The sequence below is a fragment of the Mirounga angustirostris genome, unplaced genomic scaffold (genome assembly GCF_029215605.1).
Source record: "Mirounga angustirostris isolate CCGP_5_RB_7025 unplaced genomic scaffold, mMirAng1.0.hap1 SCAF_17, whole genome shotgun sequence".
In the NCBI taxonomy this organism is placed as follows: Eukaryota; Metazoa; Chordata; class Mammalia; order Carnivora; family Phocidae; genus Mirounga; species Mirounga angustirostris.
In genome coordinates this window covers 49940612-49968017 of record NW_026991725.1, presented here as the reverse complement: position 1 = coordinate 49968017, position 27406 = coordinate 49940612, and the positions used below count along the sequence as shown (strand labels likewise).

General features: G+C 52.9%; 2 protein-coding genes across 5 annotated transcripts in view; one reads left to right on the top strand and one right to left on the bottom strand.

Moving 5' to 3' along the window:
- ADPRM (ADP-ribose/CDP-alcohol diphosphatase, manganese dependent) overlaps positions 1 to 27406 on the bottom strand; it is a 280967-nt gene that overhangs the window by 168607 nt on the left and 84954 nt on the right. The gene's annotated exons all lie outside the window — the stretch shown is intronic.
- On the top strand, positions 12973 to 13559 carry TMEM238L (transmembrane protein 238 like). The gene has a single exon (XM_045889849.3). The coding sequence runs from the start codon at positions 13099 to 13101 to the stop codon at positions 13336 to 13338; it is 240 nt and encodes a 79-aa protein (XP_045745805.1). The 5' UTR covers positions 12973 to 13098; the 3' UTR covers positions 13339 to 13559.

The following is a 27406-nucleotide window of genomic DNA, read 5'->3' as shown; positions in this document are numbered from 1 at the left end:
AGCATTGGGCTCTGTAATTGTTAGAGAGCCTCGTCCCAGACTAATTCACTACATGCACATTTTCGCTTAGAATCCAGGTAAGAGCCTCATAAAACTCAGGGAAGAACCCCAAGTGAGTAATTCTGAGCATGAACGCCAAACCCTCCCCTGGTGCCCATTCACTGGAAGAGGGAAAGAAAAGCTCCATGTAATGAGCCGGCTGTAATTGCCAGTCCTGGGGTGAGGGTGTGTTCACTTTCGGCAGCATAAGCAGACTAATGAGGGCCGCCAAGTATGCAAGCCACAGTCAAGGCCAGGGAGGCCGCGGTCAGGTTCATCCCAACAAAAGGATGGAAGGGAGGGAGGCGGGCTCCCCGGAAAGCGGGCGCTGGGGAGCAGAAAGGCTGGGGCGGGTGTGGCCACTGCGTGGCCAGACGGGCGGCTGCAGAATGAGGCCTGCCTGGTCCGGAGGATGGAAGATGCCCGCCTGGGAAGGGCCTGGGATGGCTTACAAAGCCCTTTCACATATGGCCCATGAAAGACAACATTGTTCCATTTGTCCGTTCGACACGGAGCTATGAGCGCCTTGTGAATGCTGCATTGGGAGCCGGGGAGAAGGAGGTGAACAGAACAGATCCCTCCATACTCCGGGCCCGGCCGTGAACAAGGACATCAGAAATGAATGAGTTGGTGTCAGAGACCGATGTGGACCACGAGTCAGGGAGCAGGGAGAGGGTGGGTGACGGGGAGGCAGGTGCTCCCTGAGAGCGGGGTCGCAGGAGGGGGCCTTTGTGTGGAGGCCTGGAGGAGGAGGCCTCCATGGGAAGGTTTGGGGCAGAACATTCCAGCAGAGGGAGGCTCCCTGAGCAGGGAAGCCCTGTGGGTGTTGGAGACGCCATCTCTCTCCTCCTCCACGCCTCCCCGCTCTCCTCCCCACGGCGGTGTGACTCCCACCCCAACTCCTTCCCAAAGGGGACCTGGTGGGGAGGGGGCCATGCTGTTGGCCTGTAGCCTTGTTGGGTGGTGCCTCTCCTTCTGCTCAGCCTTCTACTGTTCTCGCTGCTCCTTGACCACACATGCCTGTCCAGGATCCTCGTCCTCCTCGTGCCCATTTAGCCCTCCATCCCTCTGCGTCAGTCACCCCCAGCCACCCCACTTCCTGCGCCCGAGCCCCGGCTTCCGTTAACATCACCCAAGTCAGCCATGCTGAGCCCCAGATAGCACATCCCAACCTGGATGGCCACGCTGACTGGTGTCAGAAGAATTCACCCTGTGTCCCCCCACGCTGCCTCCTCCAGGTCCACGTGTGTATCAGCGGAGGGTAACAGCACCAATCCATCCTCCTTCTCCCACACCCCTACACCCAATCTGTCTCCTAATCCCCTCCAGGTCCTCCCTTTCTCCAGCCCCAGTGCCCCTGGGTTAGGTCACCAGCGTCCTCATTCAGGCTTGTCCTGCTCCAATCCGTTCTCCATATTGCAGCCAGAGCATCTTTCTAAAAGGTGCTTCTGATCCTGTCACCACTCCTGGCCCTGCCCCTGAACCGTGACCTGCTCCCATCCTAAGCGAGATGGAGCTCACACTCCTCCATTCAGCTGAGGCCTTCCTGACGAGTCCCGCTCCTAACCCCAGACTTACGGACTTCCCTGCCACTCACCCCGCACCCCAGACCCACAGCTTAGCACCTCTCACAACATCATGCCTCTGCATCTTTCCACACGTTCCTTCCTGGGCCGACACTATTCTGATCCCCTCTTCCATCTAGCTGACTCCTAGCTCAAGCATCGCCTCTTCCAGGAAGTCTTCCTTGAAGTACCCTGGGGTTCCCAACCGGCCTTGCTGATTCTCTCAGCTTTATGTGGAGTGCATCATCTCATTGAAGAACTCTGTGCTCGTTAAGTGGATGGTGGGGGTTTGTTCTTACAACTACTCTGTGCAGGAGTCATGAGGGTAGATATTACTGCTCCTGGCCTACAGGAGAAGAGATGGAAATTCCCACTTGCCCGTGGTTACAAGCAATCCTGTACAGACGGACAAGGGACCCAGGGAGGCGTCTGCTTCAACCTCCACCCTCATCCTATCCCCGGTCCTCAGCCTCCTTCCTTCTCCAGCAAGGAAAAGCAGCAGTTTGGCTTGGTGAGGACAAAGCACTTAGGGCCTGGGAAGAGAGATTCCACAACTCTTTGTGGGTTTAAGAACACAGGTCCCAAAGAACCCAGTGCAAGGCCAAGTAGGCCAAGTGTTCTGAGCCCTGGGCCTCCTGCCCGGGGAAGCTGAGGATCGACCCCTGGCTGTGTAGGCAATAGCCTGCTCTGTAGATGCCAGTATAGATGGGTCTGAGCAAAGACATTGGCCCCCTCGGTTCCCTAGTCTTCCCTTCTTCTACTTCCCCAACTTCTACCTCCAGGAACCACCTGTCTGCCCTTAGACATCATCACTGGGGGAGATCCCTGTAGCTTCCCAGAGCCCATGGGCTCCAGGGCAGTGTGTAAGCTCCAGGGCTGGACGCCAGTCCCTTGGCTAAGAGGGGGCAGAATCAGCCTTGAAGCTAGGTCTCTTGATCCTAAGGCCAAAGCACCTTCTTTGGAGGCCCAGGGAGCTCAAGAAGGCCAGTTGGGACCTGCCAAATGGGAAAGGTCCAAGTCTTTGAAGAAATGAACGGGTGCTATCCAATAGGGTCGCCACATCTGGCTGTTTACATTTACACTCAGGGTAACTACAATTTAGTGTAACTCAACATTCAGTTCCTCGGCCACAATAGCCACATTTCAGATGCTCCATCGCCACACATGCGTAGTTGCTACCATATTGGACAACAGAGACCACAGAGCATCTCCTTCGTGGCAGAAGTCCTACTGGGCAGGGCTGGTCTATACCAACACAACTGCGAACCACTCAGGAATGGGACTCCTCAGACCGACTATGGTCCTATGTTACACATATACTATGTATTACATACTATGCTCTTCACATATTGTACTTGGGTCCCATGCTATGTCTTCTCATTGCCTTCCTGATTTTGGAAAAATAACATTCTTTCTCTTGATTCTCTATTTTTTTTTTAAATTCAGTATCTATTTTTAGTTTTTACTTCTTCCTTTTTTTTTTTTTTTTGGTTCCTATTGCTTTTTTTTTTTTTTTTTTTTTGGTAACTTCTTATGACATGTAGTAGCTTTAAAAAAAATATTTATTTATGTAATCCCTATGCCTAATGTGGGGCTCGAACTCACGACCCTGAGATCAAGAGTCCAGTGCTCTTCTGACTGAGCCAGCCAGGTGCCCCGATACATAGTAGCTTTCAAATAAAGTTTGTAAATTAAAAGATCATAACATTTCAGTTATGCAAGACGAGTACGTTCTACAGAGCTGCTCACAACATTGTGCTGTCAGTTAACAATACTGTGTTGTGTGTATAAACATTTGTGACGAGGGTAAACCTCATTTTAAGTGTTCTTACCACAATACAAATCCTCATTAATTTTTATTAATTAATTAATAATTTATCATTGTAATTAGTTAAAATATTATTGAGCTTTTCCAAATCCTTAAATAAATATGCTATAGCTATTATCATTGAAATTCTGAAATTTCAATGGTATTTTAAGTATCCCACTGTAGTGGTATTTTTTTTTTCCAAATCCTCCAAGTTAGGGCATTAGCCCACCTGTTGGATTTCCCCCAGCTCCCCAGGGACCCTCCCTCCAGGCCAGCACCAGATCCCTGTGAGCCAGGCTCTTCAGGGTCTTTGGTGTTTTGGTTCTTGCTGTAGACTTTGCATTATTTGGGTCCCTGTTCTCATCCATCCTACGGGTAAAAACTTCCCATGCCAGTTTCCTCTGGCCAGACTTAGAAGAGTCAAGGCACTCGCTCAAAGCCCCAGAGCCCACGTGCCTGCAGCCGCAGCAACCATGGGCTCAGGAGGACAACCAGCAGGTGCACTGCAGAAGAGAGGGGAAGACAAGGCCATTCTCGAGGAGTGCCCCCGCTGGTTGAGCCCTGGGAAGATATGTTAGCAGACTTGATCTTTCCACGGCATTCAACACAATGGATCATGCTAACCTTTTTGAAACATTTTCTCCCTTTGCATTCAAGATAGAACCAGCCTGTGGTTACCTCCTATCTCTGTGGGTGTTCTTTTCCTATCTCCTTGGCTGGCTGATTCTACTCCACCCGGCCATTAAATGGGGGAGTTCCTTGGGACCCGTCCCAGGGCTTCTTGTCTTACTGTGCTCTATCTCAAGAAGATGAGCAATCTCATCCCCACCACCAATTTGCTGTGGACCCACAAATCCATGTTCCTAGCCCAGGGATAGAGCTCCCAGCCCGTCTATCATGATTTCTGAGCCACACCAGGCCCCCTTCCAGTGTATCCCATCTCAGGAGGCACCACCGGCATCCAATTCGATGAAAGAGAAATCTGGTATTCAGCCATGACCCCCTCACTTTCCCGCATGCTCACATTGCATCTGTCAGTGTGTCCTGTTGATTTTGCTCCCTGGTTATCTCTCAAGTCGATCCACTTCTTTCCATCATCACTGTCACCAACCCCACCTCTTCCCTGGTCTTCTGCACCTGTGTACTTGCTTGCCAGGTGCCCATTCTTGGCCCCCTCCATACTCCTCTCTGCACAGCAGTGAGAACGCTCTTTCAAAAATATGGATCAGGGGCGCCTGGGTGACTCAGTCGGTTAAGGGTCTGCCTTCGGCTCAGGTCATGATCTCAGGGTCCTGGGATCGAGCCCCGCATCAGGCTCCCTGCTCAGTGGGGAGTCTGCTTCACCCTCTGTGCTCTCTTTCTCTCTCAAATAAATAAATAACATCTTTAAAAAATATATGGATCACTTCGCCTTCTGCTTAGGACTCTCCAGCTCCCTGACGCTCTTGGGAGGAAGATGTTAATGTGGCTTTTTACCTCCTCTCTTTCTCCTGTCCCAGCCCCACCAAAGTGCCACCATCCGCTAGACTGCTTGTGTAGATGCTCCTGGAATGCTGTCACCTCCTCTTCACCCCTCCTCAGCGACCCTCACCTATTCAACCTTTGGATCCCAGCTCAAACATCTGTTCCTCAACGAAGCCTTGGTCCATGTCTTCTTTCTCATGCTCTCATAGGAAGGGGGTCCTTGACCTTGGACCACTGATCTCTGCCGTATTTATACATTAATTGACAGGACTGCTGGGCACCTGCTTCTCCACACTTCTACCTCCTTTACCCCCTCACCACCTTAAGCTCCTTGAAGGCAGGCACTGTTTTTCTCTTGCTCACTTAGAGCTGACTCTGCACCTAAAGATGCTTTGGCGACTCAAGAGAGCTGAGCCTGGCTCCCAGCAGAGTCCACGAGTGGAGGGGCAGGCCTGAAGCTCTGGCTCTGGGGCCTGGGTGAGCACCCACCCAAGCAGAGACCCTGGAGCTTGGTCCGTGGCTGGGAGAGGAAGGGGGTCATGGGCAGGCAAGTCCTGGGCAGCTTAACCCCGGCACCCTGCAAACAGGCTTCACAGCTGATTGCTCCCGAGGCAGGCAAATCATGGCAAGAAGAATTGTGACAGAAAGATAGATTCTAGCACCAAACCCAGCAGATATCCTGGTGGTGATGTCTCAGGACTCAGCTCTGACGTCTCTGACTGTGTGCCCAGCAATTCATTCAGAGCTGAATGCCAGTAGAAACAGACAGCAAAACTAAATGGGGGCGGGGCGGCGGGGGGGGGGGGGGGGAACCAGGTGGAAGTGCAGGAGATCGTTTTCCCTGGATGATAAGGCTTCGAGGTATTACTGTGGAGGGAGGCATTTTGCTTTGGAAAGGGAGCTGTGGGAGCACTGCTTCCTCAGACCCAGGGAGGAGGGGGAGGAAAGATACACAGGAACTTGGAATGGATCTGGGCTGAGCTGGAGCCACTCTGGTAAGACACTCAGCTTTCCCGAGTCCCGAGTCCTGGGTATTAGGAAATGAGTCCAGTCAATAAACACTGGGTGTTAGTTACAAGCGTTAGTTACAAGGAGAAGGCGGCGTTATTCCCGGGCTGGAAGGGATGCCCAGCTGAGTGAGGACGAGGGAAAACTTGACAAGTGACCTCCGTAAATGTACCAGCTACTATCATAAAAGCAACTATCAAGTCAACTAGGAATCCACCCCTCCCCCATTAGGATGGTTGTTATCAAAAAACCAAAACCCAAACAAAACGCAAAACAGCAAGTATTGGGGAGGATGTGGACATAGGAGCCCTTGGGTGCTGCTGGTGGGAATGGAAGATGGTGGATTCACCGGTGAGCGCAGTATGGTGGGTGCTCAGAAATTCAACACAGAGTTACCATATTATCCGGCAACTTCACTTTTAGGTATAAACCCAAAAGAACTGAAAGCAGGGATTCATCGTATAGGTATTGGTACGCCCATGTTCACAGCAGCATTATTCACAACAGCTGAAAAGCGGAAGCAACCCGAGCATCCAATGACAGGTAGATGGATAAACAAAATGTGGTGTACAGATACATATCGTCCAGGCTTCAAAAGGAAGGAACTTTCGGCACATGCTACAATATGGACGAAACTTGAGGACATCATGCTGAGTGAAATAAGCCAGTTCCGAGGAAATACGGCATGATTCCACTCATAACAGATACTTAGAGGAATCAAATTTCTAGAGACAGAAAGCAGAATGGTGGCAGCCAGGGGCTGGGGGGACAGGGGATTGGGAAGTTGGTGTTTAATGGGGACAGAGTTTCATTTGAGGCAATGAGAAAGTTCTGGAGATGCACAACACTGTGAACGTACCTAATGCCATAGGACTGTACAGTTAAAAAAAAAAAAGTTAAAATGCCGGGCCCCTGGGTGGCTCAGTCGCTTAAGTGTCTAACTCTTGGTTTCGGCTCAGGTCATGATCTCAGGGTCGTGAGATCGAGTCTTGCATCAGGCTCGCGCTCAGCATGGAGTCTACTTGTCCCTCTCCCTCTGCCCCCAGCTAGCTCTCTCTCTCTCTCAAGTAAATAAATAAAAATCTTTTAAAAAATAGTTAAAGGGTGGGAGGATGGGTTAGCCTGGTGGTGGGTATTGAGGAGGGCACGTTCTGCATGGAGCACTGGGTGTTGTGCACAAACAATGAATCATGGAACACTTCATCTAAAACTAATGATGTAATGTATGGGGATTAACATAAGAATAAAATTTAAAAAAAAAAAACCTGAAAAAAATAGTTAAAATGCTAAATGTATGTTGTGTATATTTTGCTATAATTAAATTTTGAAAAATAAATTGTAAAAATTGAATGCTGTAAGAAAGAAACGAACTTGGATCACACGGGTGCTGGGGAGAGAGGTGGCATGGGGACAGGGAGAAGGAAAAGAGGGATTTGGTGCATCCCAGCCAACAGGACCAGGTTGTAACTATAGTTGTTCCCTACTTACTGGGTGAACGTAGGTGAGTCTCCTTAGTGCTCTCAACTCTGGGGCAGGCACGGGGCTTCTGGGGAGACAAGCAGATGCCGAATGTGGACACACGCCCGATGTACACAAAAGTGCAACAAAAGGCACAGAAATATGATTCTCTGCTCAATAGGGGGCTACATCATCAGCCTGCCAAGAGTAAAGGTGATGAGCAAGGGGGAGGTGGCAGTGGGGGGACGCTCTTGAGGTCTGGATGGGAATGATGAGCGTTTAGATCAGCTCGGTGGGGAATAAGATAGGAAGACCAGGGGAGAGAGCTGAGCCTGTGAATAGCAGGTAGAGGGATTCTAGAAGTCCAGGCAGTACACTCCAGGGAAGTCTCTCAAGGCCCCCCTTGGACCCCAACAGAGGAAGAATGAAGAGCTGTGAATATTGCCAGACACTCCTAAGGCAAGCAGGAATATATTTCTGAAAACACTGACCCTAGGCTCCAGCCTGAGAAAACACTGCAACTATGCCCTCTGAATCTCAGGCCTTTATTATTTATTTATTTTTTTATTATATTATGTTAATCACCATACATTACACCATTAGTTTTTGATGTAGTGTTCCATGATTCATTGTTTGCGTATAACACCCAGTGTTCCATGCAGAATGTGACTCACGCCTTTATTTGACAAAGAAAGTATAGGTCTCGGGAGCGGCAACTTCAACTTGCAGGAGTTGATAAGTTCGGCCCACTGCCTGGTTTTGTAAATAAAGTTTTATTGGAACACAGCCACCATTCATTTATATATTGTTGATGGCTCTTCTGCTACCATGGCAGAACTGAGTGGTTGTAACAGAGACAGTATGGCCCACAAAGTCTACAATGTGTAACAACTGGCCCATTATGGAAAAAGCGTGAGGACCTGTGGTCTAGTTTAATTACATTGTTTCATTTTCAGTGTATGTATTCTACAATACCTGCTGTCTACTGTGAGTGATAGTTTTCCAGTGATGCTGACAGTAATGAGTTGAAGTTAAAAAAAGAACCCCCCAAAATTAACAAGTTACTATAATAACACATTAACAAATTAATATAATCTATAACAAATAACAGAAGCAGACCACAGCTGCAGCCAAATCCTGGATGTAGCACATATATGACAAACACCGGATTATGGGAGTAGGGGAAGTCGACAGAATTGAGAACGGTGCAGATAAAGATGGGAGTCTGGGGACTGGAAGAGCATTTCATGGGAAGAAGGGACCCGTCACCCCTGGTCCACTGGTTCTGTGCCCATCAAGGCTGGAGAGAGGGCTCAGCGTGTCCTAACTGGACTCAGTGGGTATCAGGGGACTCAGGAGGGCAGGGAGCTGCAACCAGGTGGAGCCAAGATCAATAAAGGGGAGAGATGCTTGTGCAGGAGAGTCGATGGTGGAACCCTTCCAACCTGGGGTTTTCCCTACAGACGCATCGGGGCAGAAAGAATGTAGACATCAGTGACGACCCCAACAGGAACATTTTGTGTTACAGTATGCTGGTGCTAAGCCCTTTACACCTACAAACTCACGTAATCTTTCCAGTAACCCTGAGAAGTAAGGGATTATTTTGCAGTAAGGAGATCAAGGCACAGAGAGGGCAAGTGACTTGCCCAAGGTCACACAGCTAGTGAGTAGCACAGGCTGGTGTGGCTACGCCCGCCCAACATCTGAGCCCTGACACTCAGCCGGTGACCGGGCCTCGGTCATTCATAGAGTCGGGCCCGGGAACTGTGACTCTGCATCAGCTGAGCACCTGGCTGGCCTGTCCCTGGTCCCTCGGTCTCAGACTGCCCTTTAGAATCCAGGTCACGGAGACACTGTCATCCTGGTGACATCACAGGAAGATGACAGATCGTGGCTTTCCAAGGTGCCAGTCACCAAGAGGAGGCAGATCTGCGAGGCAGCAGTGGGAGGACAGACGTCTCTGAGCCTCAGGGGCGACGACAGCCCCCACAGCCCGAGAAGTCTCAGAAGTGGAGGCACCAAGGGGCTGGGCATCCTGCTGTGCCTTACACGCTGCGTTCATGGTTCGGGAGGCTTCACACATGCCCGTTGTCCTATGTTTCCCAGTTTTTGTAATTCTTGTTTTTTAAGATTTTATTTATTTTATTTGAAAGGCGGAGGGGGCGCGAAGGGGTAGCGGTAGAGGAGAGGGAGAGAAGCAGACTCCCCGCTGAACACGGAGCCCCATATGGGGCTTGATCTCACGACCCTGAGAAGGTGACCTGAGCCAAGACCAGAAGTCAGACGCTTAACAGACTGAGCCACCCAGGTGCCCCATGTTTTTGTAATTCTTTACATTGTATGTGTCACCCCTAGACATTATATCACTTATGTATCCTTAATTGTTATTCCTTATCTGTCTCCCCTCTTAGGATGTTAACTCCGTGGTGTCAGGTTCTGTACCTGATCCTATTCCCAGCTGCCTGACACGCAGTAAGTGCTCAGGAACACTGGTCTAACTTAAATCCCACCTCGGCTGAGGCTTCTAAGTGTGTTGGGGTCACTCAGGGTTACCCATCTGCAGAGGACGAGCTCCTTGCCTTAGTGGACAAGGGGGGGCAGCCACAGAGGACGAGCTCCTTGCCTTAGTGGACAAGGTGGGGGGCAGCCAGAGCCCAGCAGGGGCTCCTCAGCTTCTCTCCCAGTGACATAGGAGGAAGCAGGGCCATCTCGTTCTTCCTGGTGGCATGGTGGGCCACCTCTAATGGGGTGCCGACTTCATAATTAATGTGTTTTGGAAAGCTCGGTTTGCAAGTCTCAATCTTCTATCTACACTACAGCTAAAGTCAAAGGATGTCCAAAAACAAACAAGCTTATTAGCTCTTGTTACCAATTGAATTGTGTCCCCCAAAATTTGTATGTTGACATCCTAACCCCTAACACCACAGAATGTGACCTGGTTTGGAAACAGATGCAATTAGTTAAGAGAGAGTCAAACTGCAGTAGAATGCACCCCTCATCCGATATAATTGGGGTCCTTACAGAAAGGGGATACTCAAGGGCGCCTGGGTGACTCAGTCGTTAAGCGTCTGCCTTCGGCTCAGGTCATGATCCCAGGGTCCTGGGATTGAGTCCTGCATCGGCTCCCCGCTCAGCGGGGAGTCTGCTTCTCCCTCTGCCCCTCCCTCCCCACCCCCCACCCGTGCTGGTGCTCTCTCTCTCACTCTCTCTCGCAAAAATAAATAAATAAAATTAAAAAAAAAAAAAGAAAGAAAGAAAGGGGACATTCGGACACAGAGAGAGACAGGCATACAGGAGAATGATACTTGAATAGGAAGGTGATGTACCTACCAGCCAATGGATGCCCAAGATTTCCAGGAAACCCCCAGAAGCAAGGAGGGGGGCAGGGAACGGAGTCTCCCTCCCAGCCCTCAGAAGGAACCCACCCTGCTGACACCCAGATCTCAGACTTCCAGCCTTCATTTCTGGGGTTAGAACCTCCAGTTTGGAGTTCTCTGTCACAGTAGCTCCGGGAACGTCACACGGCGATTTCCCACAGTGGCTTGCTCCCCCTGATGAGGGGACAGGTCAGGAAAGCTCTGTGTGCGAGGAGGGGGGGCAATCCTTGTTCCAACTGAGCCCCCCAATCTGTGCCATGTCTAGTCAGGTGAGGGTTCCTGCTCGCGACCTGCCCTGGCCTGGGCTCTCCCTGGCACTCTGTGTCCCCGCGGCCAGTCACGCCCTGCTGGCTCCCCCTGTCGCCACCTCCTCTCCCAGCGGTCCCACTCCAGGGCTCCGGTCTCACCTGGCTTTCCACCGACCGCCCCGAGTCTGTCCCAGCTGTGTAAACATCCAGAGCGCTTCACACGCAGGAAACGAGACGTTGGGAAACAGGAGCAGGAAGGACCCTGGGGTGGGGGCGCTCAGGGCTCTCACACGCTGGGTGGTCCCCCTTCCTCCCGGGGCCCACCGCTTGCCCCACGGAAGAACGGCCACATGGTGGGAGGAGGGAAGGCAGGCTGCGGAACTGCCCAACTGTTCTTCCCAAGACGCCCTCCTAGCCAAAGCTGGCAGCAGGAGATGGGGAGAGGGGGGGAGTCAGCTTCTCCAGCACTGGGAGGTGCTCCTGCATGATAGCTAACTGCCTCGGAGGACATAGCCAGAAAAGGAAGCAAACACTGGCTGGGAGATTGCCCTCGGCTACTTCTCACTTGGAGATGCTCCAGATTGGCTACTTGGCTTGAGTCAAGTCTCCTGATATTTCAGATCCTAAAGTCTGTAACACAGGGGGCACCTGGGTGGCTCAGTCCATTGAGCATCTGACTCTCGGTTTCGGCTCAGGTCATGATCTCGGGATCATGGATCGAGCCCTTCATCGGGGCTCCCAGCTGAAAATGGAGTCTGCTTCTCTCTCTCCCTCTGCCCCTCTCCCCCTGCTCACATGCTCTCTCTCTCTCTCTCAAACACACAAATAAAATCTATTACACATAATTGTCCCCCACCTCCAGGAGTTTCTTCCTAAAAGTTTCTCACTCATCCTGGCCTATTTTACATTAGGAAACAAAGTTGGAGGCACCTGTTTATTCTCACCCACTGGGGAAGGTGAGAGAAAGAGTGGAAATTGCTTCTTTCATTTGTGTGGGGAAACCGAGTCCCAGAGAGGTTCAGCGCGCAGGTCAAGATCCCACAGTGAGGGCGCCTGGGTGGCTCAGATGGTTAAGCGTCTGCCTTCGGCTCGGGTCACGATCTCAGGGTCCTGGGATCGAGTCCCCCATCGGGCTCCCTGCTCCTTGGGAGCCTGCTTCTCCCTCTGCCTCTCTCTCTCTCTCATGAATAAATAAATAAAATCTTTAAAAAAAAAAAAAAAAAGATCCCACAGTGAATCGGGGACGTACCCTGTGAGCGGCCAGAGTGACAAGACCACCGTGTTATACATAAGCCCTCAGGGATGGGAGCAGCGTCCCTGAGACAGGAGGCAAACATCAATTCCGCTGGTCTGGAAAAGACACAGAGAACCAGGTAGACCTTTCCTGACTTGTGCCTGCAGCAGCCTGTTAGTCCACGCCCAATGTCCAGAGGCCTCCCCTTCTCCCCTGGTCTGTCCTTTCGGTCACTTTAATCTGTGGGGTGAGCTTCCCTGTGCCGGAAGCCGGGTCCCCGGGTCTTCAGAGTAGAGAAATGCACAAGACACACCCATCTGCTCTGGGTCTCTATTTGGTCTCTAGCCCTGACCAATTCTCACGGCACAATTTCAAAATCTATTTATGTCAACAAACTCCCTTCCATATCTTTGTCTTAAAAACCTCCCTTCTGCGCCGGGAAGAGTAGGGCAGAGGGGTGAGGGGGACAAAACCCCCGCCCTACCACAGGAGATGAAGAAACCTGCCGGGACTCGCCTAGGACTCGAGAGTCAGCACAAGGCAGCGGACGGCCCCTCGCTGACGCAGAAGATCCCTCCGAGGGCACCTGACTCCTCCCCTGCCACGGAACTCGGTTGCCTCAGTGATGACCAGTCCCATTACCAGTGATGCCAGGCTGTTTGGGTCGGGACTGTTCCTGAGTCAGGAAGCAGTTAAGAAGCATCCTGCCCACTGGCTGCCATGCTCATAAAGGCAGACCCACGTGTACTTCCTTGTGGATCCAGACAGCCCGACGGCTCCCTCATTTGCTCACACCCCAGCAGCGAGAGCGAAGGTTGCAGGAGGCAGAACCACCACCCACCCATGCAGATCAGCCCTGGGAGTGCAGCTGGGCTTCTGCAGCTCCTCCCGGGCAATGCTCCTGGGGAGGCGGTGGGGAAGATGCAACCCGGGGCGCTGTGCATTCCTCCTTGTGTCAGCCCTCCTGCTCGACGCGGTGGGTCTGGTCCTTTTGCTGATAGGCATCTTCGCCTCCCTTGATTACTGGGACTTCCTGGTCTACACGGGGGCCCTGATCCTGGCTTTCAGCCTGGTGCTCTGGATCGGCTGGTATTCCTTCAACATCGAGGAACCTCTTGAGAAACTGAACTTGTAGTCTGGCCGTGGGCAGAGGAGGAGGGACGCAGGCTCCGTGGGCACCTGACTCTGAACCTGGGGCTGTTGGAGGAGCAGGGACATGCTTTCACTCCCAGGCAGAGTGCCCCAGCGGGGACGAGGTGAGTGCACGCGAGGCCGGCCTGGCGGAGCGGGGCTTCTGTCAATCTGGGCTCCAACTGCACCTGTGCCAGCCACAGGTGTCCTCTCCCCTGGGGCCCTTCATCCTTATGGAGGCTAGAAAGAAAGAGGGTCTCCACGGCCCCCTCCACGTCCGATAGGCCATGAGTGGTCCCGCTATGCAGAACAGGAAGTTACTCCTTCAGCTCAGAACTTGGGAGAAAGGAGCCCGTCTTGATTCTCTGTTGGGAAGGGTCCAGCAGCGGGGCGGTGGGGGTTGGGGGGAGACTTTAGCCCCGGGAGAGGATGGAAAGCTCCCTGGTGGTTGATTGTGCCCTTGCATGGAGGGAGGTCGTGCAAGCGGGACTATGGCGGGAAACCACCCAGAACGGCCCTCCTCCCTTGCTTCCTCCCCGCATCTGCGGACGGGACATGCCCCACAGGGGGAGGACCTACCTCCACATCCCCTCTCAGTGCACCTGCCTCCTCCCCACACTCCTCACACACACTCCATGTCCCCACCCCCCCATCCCCCCACCCACCCCGCCACGGCCGGCCTGAGAGACTCAGAAGTCAAGAGACCGTGGCGGACCATTCCATCAACCGAGCTGCACCTCCCAGCCAGGCCAGCAACTCGCTTGACTGCATGTACCCAAGGATGCAGATAACTGTACGATTTTTCACGGGGACACGAAGCACCCAGGATAGGGCTGGCCTGGCCCCACAGCCCTGCATTATGTGCAGCTCTCCCCAGGAGACTGAGACTAGAGCCCTGCTTGGGCTGATGATCGTCATCCCCTCCTCCCCCCGTGGCCAGGAACCTGGCACAGCTGGGCACTCCCTTTCCAGCACTGGCTGAGAGGATAAAGGTCATGGCTGGGTTGGAAGGAGGAGATAATGATCTACGTGGCTCTTCTGGGGGATTCCATCTGACCCTTGGAATGGAGAGACCAGAGCAGCAGTTTGAAGAGGTTTCCAGAGGGGGAGGGTAAAATCTGGTCCCAGCGGATGGAAGGAAAGGAGGTGGGGTGTCCGAGGGCCCGGGTCCCACTCCGAGTGGCACCAACTTGTTCACTGGGTGACACTGGACAGGTTGCAACCTGTCCCGAGCCTCAGTCTCCTCATCTGTAAAACGAGGATAATAGTACCCACCCTTGTTGTTGCCGTGGCCAAAAAGAGGGAAGACAGGAGAAGACTCTCTGCACACCATGTGGTTTTTACAAACGTCACATGTCCTTACCAAACATATAAAAGAGGGTGAGTAAACTGACCCAGAGTCCCAAGTGAGAGTACTTGGTACTTGGTGCACCTCAAACTGGTAGTGAGGGAGTCGGTTTACACCTCAAAGCAAGAAGGAACCTCTAATTTATTGGTTCGTTCCAAAAGGCATGCCAGGCACTGTGCAAGGCTCTAGGGATCCAGTGAAGGATAAGGTACATAGATCTCTACCCTCGAGGGGTTTCCCGTCTAGTGAGACAGAGAGAGTAATCAAATAGTCTCACTAATGGAGGCACAGTAAGAGTCAGGTGAGGACTAGGAAGAAAAGAAACATCACTTCACAGGAACAGTCCACAGAGAAGCTGACTCAGGAAGTGGAATCTTTCAGAAAGAGGCAATGGCTTGAGCAAAGGTCCTGGGGTAGGAATTTGGTCATTATCTTCAGAACAATAAGAAGTTATTAAAGAGATGTAAGTAAGGGTGGGAGCTTAACATAATTGGATCTATGTTTCCAAAAGACCACCCTGACCATGGCATGGATGATGATGGTGATGAGGGTGATGATCACCAGGTCAAGCTCATTTGGGGAGCTAAGCCACTTACCCAAACAACAAGGGGTCCCTCGTGTGAGGCTCCTTGTCCTTTACATCCTTCTCTCATTGAATAGAAAGAAGTTCAATAGCCCAGTGGTGAAGAGCATGGGCCAGGACCCAGACTGCTTTGAATCCAGCTTTGTTCCTCACTATGTGTCCCGGAGCAAGTTACCTCACATCCCCATGCCCTACTTTCCAAACCTGTAAAATGGAGATGGTGCTAATGACAGGCCTTACTTCAGATATGATGATCAGATTAGCTCCTACTCCATAAGGATGTTGCACAGATCAAGTAGGTTAATGTGTGTACGGCACCCATGAGTGATGATTAAATGAAACAAGGAGCACTCCATTGAAACTCTCACGATGCAGGTATCTGGTGCATTACAGAGGGGTAAGACCTTCCTCCAAGACAGACAGCCTTAAAGTGTTATGATCACTTCTTAAGACAGGGTATGGCATTAAAAATTTTCAGTAGGTATGAGAGAAAGGAAGCTCCCCCAGAACACCAGACTTTTGTCCAGGCTCAAGGGGGCTTTAAAAGCTTAAGACCCTACAGTCATGCAAATGTCACCTTCATCTTTTCAGTTCCCAAACTTCATGTTCTATGGAACCCTCAGAGCCTGCCTCTCTGGGTCCCTCCATCTCCTGCAATGCCCGAGGCTGGCCCAGAGTGACAAATCAGTGTGGGCTAGGACCTACTTACTGTTCAGGGGGCTGCCCACCACCCCCAGATGACCTTGGGCAAGTCACATTACTTCCCTTTAGAGTAGGGGACCTGGTCCCCATGGACGGTTCTAACCAGGCTCTGAGAAGACCCCTCAGGGGCTGGGGTAGGAGACAGCAAGCAGGCATGAATCCGGCAGCCCTACCCACCCCACAACACACACATACCCCCCAGAATAGTGGGGTTTCCTGCAGTTTTATCAACTGAACTTCCACGGAAGGCTTCCTGTGAACACAAGTTCTGATGCTAAACTGTATTTCTGAAAATGACTCATCTTGATCCCCTTACATTCTGTGACCTTTGGCCTGGGCATGATCTCCAACCACATTCATGATCTATGGGCAGTTTCTAACTGGCTCTGCCAGTTCTCTGATTCTCAGAATGGTGTCAAGGAAAGAGCATGGACCCCCCCTTAATTCAGAGCCCGATGCCACCCTTCCAAGCTCGTCCTTCAGTCTCAGGACGATGAGTTTGCTAGAACACCCGCACCCCCTCCCCAAACTAGGCGGGTCGCATCCCTGGCGTGAGGTCGGATATAGAGCTCGGGTCACCCTGGCCTCTAAACCTCAAAGTGCCCCCCCCCAGGAGTTTCAGAATGCGTGCCTTGTGTACCAAGCTAGACAACCCACCATCTGATTTTATCACTCGGTCACTATATTCTCGCAAGATCTGTTTGTTCCGTGTTCCGCCTGCTGGGCACTTCTTAGAGATAGAGATAAGCCCCCAGGCAAAGTCAGGTGAGGACTCTGATCGTTTTACTAGAGGGTGTACAGCTACACGCCCCCCAAACACAAACACACACACCCTCACACCTGCCACACACCTACCAGAAATGCACGCTCACAGAAACAAACGCACACCCACTCGCCCACTCTGCAGCGACCAAAGCCCAAGGGCAAGGAAAGCTCACAGCCCCAAGCCCGGGAAATTGAAACCTGTTCCTCACCATCGACATTTCCCCATGTGCAGACATCCCCTCTGCCCACAGAGGGGCGGGTGGGGCTGCCAGGTTAGCTCAGGGTACAACACGCCAGCTCAGCTCACCCAGGCCACGTGCAGACACGGTGCTGGGGCTGCGTGAAGGGCCAAACATTTCTCGAATCTCTGGAGGAATGTTTAATCTAGAGGGAGAGATAAAGCAAGTACACAATACTTCATAAAAGTACACGGAAAATGCGTGCCTGAGATAAGCTCAGTCTCGCACGGGGCTCTGAGCGCCCAGTTGAGGAAGAAGAGATCTTGCTGGCGGGGAGGTGAGGGGAGGGGGGGCCGTGTGTGGTTTCAGACATCTGGTCTGGGTCCCGAGGAGCAGGAAAGAACGTGACAGGCAGAGACGGCGCTTGGGGAGAGCTGGAGGAAAGGACTGCAGAAAGAAAACAGATGAAAGAATATTCTGGAAAAAGCGAGCAAGCACATGGGTCAGGGGTGTTCACCAGGGGACACTGGAAGCAAGACGAGGATTGAGATGTTTGGAAAGCGAAGAGAGACTTCAGGGACTGTAGAGGGACATGGCCAGGCTCTGCCTGTGGTAGCAGGTGCAGAACAGGTGTAGGGAGAGGTGTGGGGGCAGGGAGACCACTCGCGAAGCTCAGCGGTGGGGGGGGGGGGGGGTAGTGAGAGATCGACAGGGACTGAGGGCCATGGAAAGCAAAGGAGAGGGAGACAGCATGAGCGGACGGTCCGTCCTGGTCTCTTGCACGCGAGGGAGGTGTCAGAGGTTTCAGAAAGCCTCGCTGTGAGTGCGCCAGTTGGGGGAGGTCGGGGGTGGGCACAGGTCTGCTTAGGAGGATGCGATGATGCGTTTTCCTTCGCATGCGCGCAGAGATTGAGATGCAAATGGTGCATTCGAGCAGAACTGCCCAGTTGGCGTGGAATGTGCAGATTTTAAACTCAAAAGCAGATCAGGCAAGGAGTTGGAGGTAGGGGTTGGAGATGGGAGTGTGGGTGAGATTGTGCAGGCTGGGGAGGTAGAGAGAAAGGGGAGGAAAACTGGGTGCGGGGGAGTGGGGAATAGGAGGAAGGGAGGAGGAGGGGGCAAGCCTCAGATTCTCTGAAGGAGGCACCGCATGTGATCCCACGCCCCCTAACAACAGCACCGCAGAAAGCATCAGGATTACTCCCTCTTGCAGATGAGGGTATCAAGGAGCACAGAGTCTAAGTAACTTGTCCAACATAATGGAACTAGCGAGTGTGGGCGCCAGGTTGTGAAACCGGGTACACCTGCCCCATGGGCCATACCGTTTCCACCAGACGGGGCGGGGGGGGTGGATGGCAAAATCGGGCCCTTCTCCCATTTTGTATATTGAGCCGTCCTGCAACACAGCCAGGCGCACTCACTCCTGCTCTATCTACAGTGCCTTAGGCCATAACGACAGAGCCAAGTCATCCCAACAGAGACCATACGGCCTGCAGCGGCTACAGTATTTACTATCTGGCATCTTATAGAATAGTTTGCTGACCTCTGGCCTGGCCATGGTTACTTCCCATGGGAGCCGAAGTCAGAACCTTGAGCCATGCCTGCTTTTGGGGGAGTGGGAGAAGGCAGGCAGGTTGGGAAGCCCACAGAGTAGTCCCCAGTAGTAATAAGGGAGTGACAAGGAGGATGAAGGAGGACATGAGTGGGGGACTGACCACGAACACTCGAGAGCCGTCAAGATGGCTGTAGCCTGAGGAAAGTTGACCGGACTTGGCCATGAGCTTTTATCACTACGTGGTGGGGACAAAATGGGACCAGTGGCTGCCAAGATGTCCAAAGGACCAGCGCAGATCCGTCTTCAACATATTTGGGGAAGAAATGACGGGAGTAAGGCTGTATTATGGCCTTGCTGGTTTGCAGTAAGGTTTTTTTCAGAGATGGGGATTGAGAACACTGAGAAGGATGGTAAGGGGAGGCGAGGAGCCAGAGGAGAGGGAACAAAGACACTGGAGTTACAAAGACAGCCCGATGTCTGGCCACGTCCAAGGTGGACGTGGGGGTGGACATCCAGAGCCCGGGGAGAGCTTAGCTTTGCCCTCGGTGAAGGGTGAGGAGAGGGAACTCAGACTTGATGAGTGTCTCGATATTGACCGGCCAATCACTTGTTTTCAGGACCTCATCTGATGCTCACAGCTCAGGGATTCAAATACCCATTCTACAGGTGGAGCAAACTGAGTCTCAAAGCAGTTCACAACTAGCCCACGGAAACAGCGGTATTGAGAGGCAGTGCTAGAACTCAAACCTAAGTCCTGTCGACTCCACTAACCACACACAGGTTTGAAATGGCCTATTCAAATCTTGGGCTGACCCATTTCATCTTCATTTATTCATGGCAGGTCCCGTCTGACGGGAAGATGCTACTCTTGGCCACACATCCTTTCCTAGTATCCAGGACGAACCAGAGGCTGCGACGCAGAGGTTTTCAAAGCACCCGCCAGGATGCCCACGAATGGCATGAACGCCAGACTTCTGGAAGGTTCCAGTCTCCGTCAGGGGTCCAGCGCCCCTGCGTCACTCCTGTTGGCATCCTTGCCGCCCCAGGGCAGGCTGAGAAGCCTTAAAGTTCTTGCCCTGGGGCTCTGATGGAAGCAACCTCGTCTGGGGCTCAGATGCCACGAGAAGTCCCGTCCCCACCGCTCCTCTCGTCAATGTCCCATTAAAGACTAACGGTCGGAACCAAGCAGGGAAGTCCAAATGGGGTCGTCTCCTGCAGGCGCACGTCATGCTGTGTTATTGCTACTTCTCCTCTCAGGCCGTGTGAGCCCCTGAAGGGCTCCGCCTCGCCCACCTCTTGGTAGGGCCCAGAGAGCCCATGGGGCATATTGCAACATGCCGGCTTGCAAGAGCAAAGCACAGCCGATGCTGTGTGCAAGAGGCTGTCCTCCTTGGCACAGGACGCTGTTTATGATTAATGCAGCCCCGCCCGTTTGCACGGCCAAGCTGCCCGGGTGGCTCACATTGAGCTTTTAGTCAACTGAAACCCTCCTCCAGGCGATTTTCTGGAGGAAAGTGAGCTACTGCTGTGCTGTCCTCATGTTATTCGTTTCTTGATCCTAAGAGCAGGACTCCATTTTTATCTTAGCTCGATTGCATCTAGTCACATGCAGCTTGACCATAGTTACCTATGACGGTCACCTTTCAGCTTACTTTCAGAGGCTAATCAGACGTCCCCAGTGCTTGGCCTGCCTCGATAACTTATATTTCCCCTGGTCTAATTTTCTACTTTTTATTTGTATTTCACCTTTAAAAAAAAGTGTAAGTGTTCCCCATAAGCTGCCTCAGATGTTCTGTGGTACGAGGTAGTTCTCTAGATACAGGAGCAGATTTGGCCTCTGGCTTTACCATGACATGACGTATTTCTGAGCCTGCGTGGTCTCTAAGAATTCGAGAAGTCCCAGCTTTACAGCATCCTTGTCTCAAGAGTTGAGCCTACTTCTGTGCAAGTCCCGGAATTCAACACCTCCCTGAAAGGAAAACACAGAGGGGCGCCTGGGTGGCTCAGTCGTTAAGTATCTGCCTTCGGCTCAGGTCATGATCCCGGGGTCCTGGGATCGAGCCCCGTGTCCAGCTCCCTGCTCGGCGGGAAGTCTGCTTCTCCCTCTCCCACTCCCCCTGCTTGTGTTCCCTCTCTCGCCGTGTCTCTCTCTGTCAAATAAATAAATTTTAAAAAAAAATTTTTTTTAAAAGAAAGGAACACACAGAGCCCAGTGGATGGAGACAGTACATGGATTATCCCGACACCGTGGAATCTTCTGGAAGTTTCGTGCTCAGCCACCAGCCTGGCCTCTCAGAATTGAGGCTGGACTCAGAAACCTGACGAGGTATCCCGGACGCACATTCCAGATAAGCCATGAAGAAGAAAGATTCCCCTCCTACCCCAGAAGACTCCTTGACCATCTGCACGTGTAATCCTATTGATTTTCCCAACTGGACAATGCCTGGTGGTTCCCACCTGACTCCACGCAGTGAGGAAGTGCTTCCCCTTACTTGAGTTGCTAACGTTAGCACAGATAGAAGGGCCCCACCTCATCCCCATCACCCTGAACAGCTCCTTAGGAGGACACTGTGTTGGAGGCCAACTAATTTCTTTACTTGGTTGGTTTTTTTTTTTTTTTTTTTTTTTTTTATTCTAGAAATGGAACAGGTTTCCCTTTGTTTGGCTGGGAGCCAAACACAATCGTTGGGTTCCATTTTGCAGCCGACACGTTCGTTGTTTGTGACACGCTAATCTCGAAAGAGTGGGATTGCACTCAGCCCAGAGCATATGTTCTCAGAATCTGGGGGGGGCCGAGGGACCTGAGATCGGCTGCATGGGCTGTGAGGTCTGGCCTCCCGCGTCACACCCACTCCAGGTGCGCACGTGACCGGCACCTTCCCCGAGCTCGTTGTCGTGTGGCTGCTTGCGGGCCATTTAAATGCATGGGTGATGGTCCTCCACTTAGGGCGCTTGTTCAACTCCTGAACTGTCCCCCAAATTGGAGAGCATGCAGGACGGGCATCGGACCGCTGCTTTCGGGAATGAGTGGGGAGTGAATCTGTGATGGCAGCAATAGGGGGTGCATTGCAGGCAAGTCCGGCTGGTTACTTCGCTGACCCTTGCGTTAGCCAGCCCCCCATCCAGAAGAAAAGGGAGGCCCACACAGGAGGGCGTCAACCATCAGGGAACCCCAGCTCAGAGCTAGAACTGAGAAGGCACATCTAGGCAGTGCATGTGGAAACTGGGGGCGGTCCCTCTGGGGGCTTGGTCTGCAGCGGAGTCTGTGCCAGGACAACGCTCAGGGACCCCTCATGGCGCAGACTCAGAGGACACAGAACAGAGCTCGCGCTGAGGTCAGGAGAGCGGCTCGAGGATCTCGGGGGATCTTGGTAGATGCAGATTCTGATCCAGGCGGTCTGGGGAGAGGCCCGAGGCTCTGCATTTCTAATACGCTCGCAGGAGGTGCCATGGCTGCTGGTCCACAGGACACAGAGAAGAGCAAAGATCCTGAGCAGCCCCATTATTTTAGAGATGCGGGACCAGAGCCCTGGCGTCCAGGGGTCCAGGCTGCCAGTCAAGCCCTCTTCCCTCACTGGCTTCTCCAGAGCCCTGCTGAGCCTTGGGCAGAGCAAGCAGGCAATCAAGCAAGGGCAGCGGCCAGAGGAGCTGAGGCACACTCGTGCTGCTGGTGAGTCACGAGCCGTCGCGCCTGGGGCCCCAACGTGACTGTGCTGTGTGCCCGGGAATGTGGTCCCGACCGCCCAGGTCTCCACGCTGCTCCATGTCTCCCGAGATGCCAGAGCCCTGAGCGCATGAGTGACCATCCCGAAAGGCAAGGTGCGGCAGAGAGGGAGGAGGAAGCAGGAGGGGCCAAGTTTCAATGGGCAGGGCCGCCTGGAGCTGGGCTCATCCTCCCAAAAGTTCTCCCACGGGGCTCTCCAGAACCATCCCTGTGGCCCCTCCTCCTGTCTGTCCCCTGGGGCAGGACAGCTGGGCTTTTTCCATGACCTGAACTCAGTTGGCTCTGCCAGTGACAGGCTGAGTGACCTTCCAGGTGATCCTCACCTATTAGGGGGTGATGATAATGACGTCCTAGTCACAAGGATCGAACGTGATTCGGCACTGGCCTTCGGAGATCCCCACAACCTCCCAAATGGGCAGCCACCTTTGAGAGTATCACTTCTCCTTTGTAGAAATCAAAACGCAGAGCTGTAAATTTCAGACTCCTGATGATTCTAGGACCTTAGCACCTATTTAAGGTTAAATCTGCCCCGAATAGGCAAGTCCACACTTCACACAACCTTGGGCCTACAGTTTGCAGCAGAGATGACCAACAGGGGCCCACACGCGCAGGGGAGTATGCGCTTACTGCGGGGAGGGTGGCTCCACCAGGCTCTGCAGCCCACCCCCTGTCAGGAGCCTTGAATTTCCTAGGCTTCAGCTCATTTCTCGGAGACGTTACCTGAGCCCGCCACCTGTTGAACCCAGCTTGGAAACACATTTGCATGAGGGACCAAAGAGCCTTCTGGGTAAAAACCAACGCTAAGGGAAAAGAGAGGGAGACAGACGAGCTCGGTGTGGTAACAGGCTGAACGCAGGTGTGCACAGCATCGTTTATTATACCGCAACCTCTATTTGCTCTTGAGGAAAAAGGGTTCCCAATCAGAATGCTGGAGACTGCACGGCGCCTGGGAATGCCAAGGTTTCAGTGTAAGACCAAGTGCTGCGTCTGTGTTTAAGGACCAAGTGGGGAAGGCCCAGCGAGAGCGGTCTCTGACCTCACGGCAGCCACACATGCTCATTCCTTCCTATCGCTCCTTCCTCTAGCCATCAAACATCCACCTCGGGCCCCAGTTTCTCCGGGATCCCACAGACTGCTCCTACCGGGAGATGCTTTCCGGTTTGAGGTTGGTGGCTTTCAGGGAAGGGAGGGGAAGCTGAGGCACAGAGTCCCACGGCCTCCCCAATATCTCTGAATGCCCCACGCTGCCAGGCTGTGTGCCCCAAGCCTCCCCAAGTTGGCCTGGGAAGAAATAATGTACATAGGGATGGTAGTTTACAAGCTAACAGCTTGGATGTGCCCTGGCCTGACTCTGCTTCCCAAATACAAGCACCCAGGTGACAAGTGTCTCGGTGTCTTTTCTTCCTTGCTTCTCCTCCTTCTCCCACGTTAGCCCCAGCCACTAGGCGGCCACTTTCCTCTTCACCGGCTTCCCTTCCAGCCCCAGGCCACAGGCAGAGGCCCTCTGGAGGGTGTCCCCAAGGGCACGCCCCCAGCACACACAGCCTCAGCCCGATGTCCTCTCATCCCGACCCCACCTTTCTGACCGGCCCTCCTGACCCCCGTCCATCTCAGACTCGTGGCCCGAGTCCCCATGTCCACACCTACCTCCCCGACGACAGCCCACCCGCGCCCGAGCTCTGGCCCCTGCTCAGAGCCTCTCACGGTCTGGGACACCCAGCCCATGTTTCTGCAGCAGCCTGGGAACTGACACGGCCATGCCTCGCCTGGGAACTTGTCAGCAGGGCAAAATGTCCAGCCCTGGTCAGGGGACCAGCTCGTCCCGGTTTATCTGCCTCCATCTGGGGGGCTCCTATTCCAGACCTACAAAGTGAGAGTAACCACGTTTACCAAGCTCCCCCGGGGTGGGGGGATGCTGAAGCACGCGTGCTCGAGCCTTAGAACTGCCACTGGGACAGATCTCTGAGGCTGCCCTCCGGGCGTCCCCATCTCCTCCGCCTATCCCGGGCTCCAGAGAGCGGACCTTGCCCCTGTCACACAGCGTCCTGGCCCCGGGCTGCTCTATCAGCTGCGGGGAACGTCGCGTCCTGGCTGGCCCATCCTGGCCCCAATCACCTGCGGCTGGTGTCCCTTACCAGCCAGGGGGATGCACTGGTTGTTCCCCCAGCCTCGTCCGCATTTCAGTTTTCAAGAGACTCAAGCTCCCCATTGCTTAGGAAGAAAGTCGGGTGTGGGAGGCTGCAGGGGGTGCTGGTGTAGGAAAAAAGGAGGGAGGAGGCCGGAGAAGAGTCCAGGGGACGAGGGGAGACACCCTGAGGGAGCGAGACGGTGGGAGAAAGGCTGGGGTGGGGAAGGGTGACAGGAAAGAAGAGCCATGGAAGAGAGAGCAAACGGGGGAGAGCGTTTCTCAAAGTGGGGTCCCGGGACCCGCTTTGACATTCGGTCTCACCCCAGACCTTCTGAACCAGGAACTCTGGGAACTGGGCCCATTTTGTCTGCGTTGCAAAACGTCCTCCCGGGGACTCTGATGCAAACTGCAGCTTGAGGCCCACTGGGCTGACCGGCTGTCTTATGCGAAGCCTCTGGATCCTGGTTTTTTTCCAGTGTTTTTGAAAGTCTGTCTGCCTTGGGCACAGCAGCCTCAGAAGAGAGAGCAGGTGACTCACACACACACCAACCCTTGCTCTTGACCTGCTGACTCCCTGAATCTGCAGGAACCGGCCCCCCGCCCTCATCCTCCATCACTCCCCCTGCACCGTTGGAACCCCCAGTCTCTGGCAGCTCTACGCTGGTCAGCCTTTTCCCAGAAGGTCTGTGGGCCTGGAAAGAACCCTAAGGAGCCTCTGATCTGTTCTTTCTCAACCTACTCAACATCAAGACCCTTCTTTATTATTATTCCCACCCCCCCATCTCCCTTGTCTTGAAATCTGCTGTCCGCCAAGGAGACTGATCATTAAGGAATAATTAATTCATCTCCGCATGATTTATTAATCAAACACATCCACAACTGCGCATGCAAAAAGCAGAAAACCGATGTATTATGATTTCCATTAGAGTTTTGGAACGTTTAAAACAATCCATTACAACTGCCAGGAATCCCTAGGGATCTGGAGAGGAACAAACGAAATCAGAGTTTGCAGACATCAAGTGCCCAGTGTGGACAAAAGGTAGAATGAGAAGAGTAAAATGGCTTAGAGGCTCCTGCTGATCTCCCCCCAACACTCAGCCCACTTTGCCCCTTCCACAAACTGCACCTTCCCCCCTCTTTCTGGGGGGTCCCCGAAAGGCCTCTCATGGACTCACAAACAAGGCCAGTACAAGTGAGGTCTGTGAGCAGGGCACCTGCTCTTCTGCCCCTTGGTGCACCCCTACTCTCCCAGCATGACTGGCCCTCCTAGACCCCACCTCCACCTCCTGCAAATACTGGACATGACACCAGGCCAACAGTGGTCGGTGGCAGAGTGGGGGTGGGCAGGACGCTGTTCCCCTCGGTCACAGCAAGGTCAAAGCCAAGCTGCTTGGGCCACAGGGCAATGCAAGGTGCTAGAGAAGGGGTTTTTCCCATTTCCGTCTACGGAGCCCTGCTCGGGGACAAATCCGTGGGACAGCGGAGCTGGAGGCAAATTGAGGGATGGACCCCCTTCCCCTGGAATGTCGAACACTTTGCTAGTGCTTTGCTGGGTGGGCGTGCCTCCCTCGTCGCCTGGGACACTTGTCAACCCAGGCATCACGAGGCAGGGGAGAAAAGGAGCGCGACCAGGGGAGGGTGGAGCTGGTGGGGGGGCCTGCCTCAAACAATGAATTTTTTTTTTTAAGATTTTATCTATTTATTTATTTGAGACAGAGAGAGAGAGTGAGCACAGAGGGAGAGGGAGAGAAAGAAGCAGAGCCCCTGCCAAGCAGGGAGCCCAACGGGGACTTGATCCCAGGACCCCCGACGTCATGACCCGAGCCGAAGGCAGACACCCAACCGACTGAGCCACCCAGGCGCCCCTCAAACAATGAATTTCTTAAAAACTTCTTTTGCTCTTTAAAATTTGTACAAGAGTCAAGATGTCCATCGACAGATGAATGGATAAAGAAGATGTGGTGTATATATACAATGGAATATTATGCAGCCATCAAAAGGAATGAGATCTTGCCATTTGCAACGACGTGGATGGAACTGGAGGGTATTATGTTGAGTGAAATAAGTCAAACAGAGAAAGACATGTATCATATGACCTCACTGATATGAGGAATTCTTACTCACAGGAAACAAACTGAGGGTTGCTGGAGTGGGGCGTGGGGTGGGAGGGATGGGGTGACTGGGTGATAGACACTGGGGAGGGTATGTGCTCTGGTAAGCGCTGTGAATTGTGCAAGACTGTTGAATCTCAGATCTGTACCTCTGAAACAAATAATGCAATATATGTTAAGAAAAAAAAAAAAAGAAGGAGAAGAAGAAGGTAGCAGGAGGGGAAGAATGAAGGGGGGGAATCGGAGGGGGAGACGAACCATGAGAGACGATGGACTCTGAAAAACAAACTGAGGGTTCTAGAGGGGAGGGGGCTGGGAGGATGGGTTAGCCTGGTGGTGGGTATTGAGGAGGGCACGTTCTGCATGGAGCACTGGGTGTTATGCACAAACAATGAATCATGGAACACTACATCTAAAACTAATGATGCAATGTACGGGGATAATATAAGAATAAAAAAATTTTTTTAAAAATTTGTACAAAGCTGTCTTTTGCTTTACAATACATTTGTGCTCGCTCACCGCTTTTTAAAAGTGTCACCGAATCTTCAGATAAAATTGGTTTCGTTTTACCTGCAGGTTTACTGCACGGAGGCATAGACCCCAAGAGGGTCGTTACAGAAGCGATTCCCTCCCAGGAGGCTCCGCGGCCTTCCTGCATGTGCCAAGTTTGCCGGGCAGGTCCAGCCATGCCTAGCACCCCTACTCACAATCGGGAAGCACCTCTCTTGCCCCAGCCCCACGTTTGCACGTGAGAAAGCCGGGTTCCCAGCGCGTGAAACCGACTCACCCGAGGCCACACAGCCTGTCACTAACATGGCCTCCACTGGGACCTAGGTTTTCTGACTCCTGACCCACTACTCCCTCCTCTCCGGCTGATACGGAGAGCTGGCGGGGACACGGGGACTCTCTCAAGCACTGCTCAGGGAACCTATAGACTATGTACTCCAGTGCATTCTATGGAATGGGTGGAGCTATAT

What these genes read in the sequence shown, in the direction of transcription:
- TMEM238L (XM_045889849.3), top strand. Translation starts at nt 13,099, where the DNA reads ATGCTCCTGGGGAGGCGGTGGGGAAGATGCAACCCGGGGCGCTGTGCA.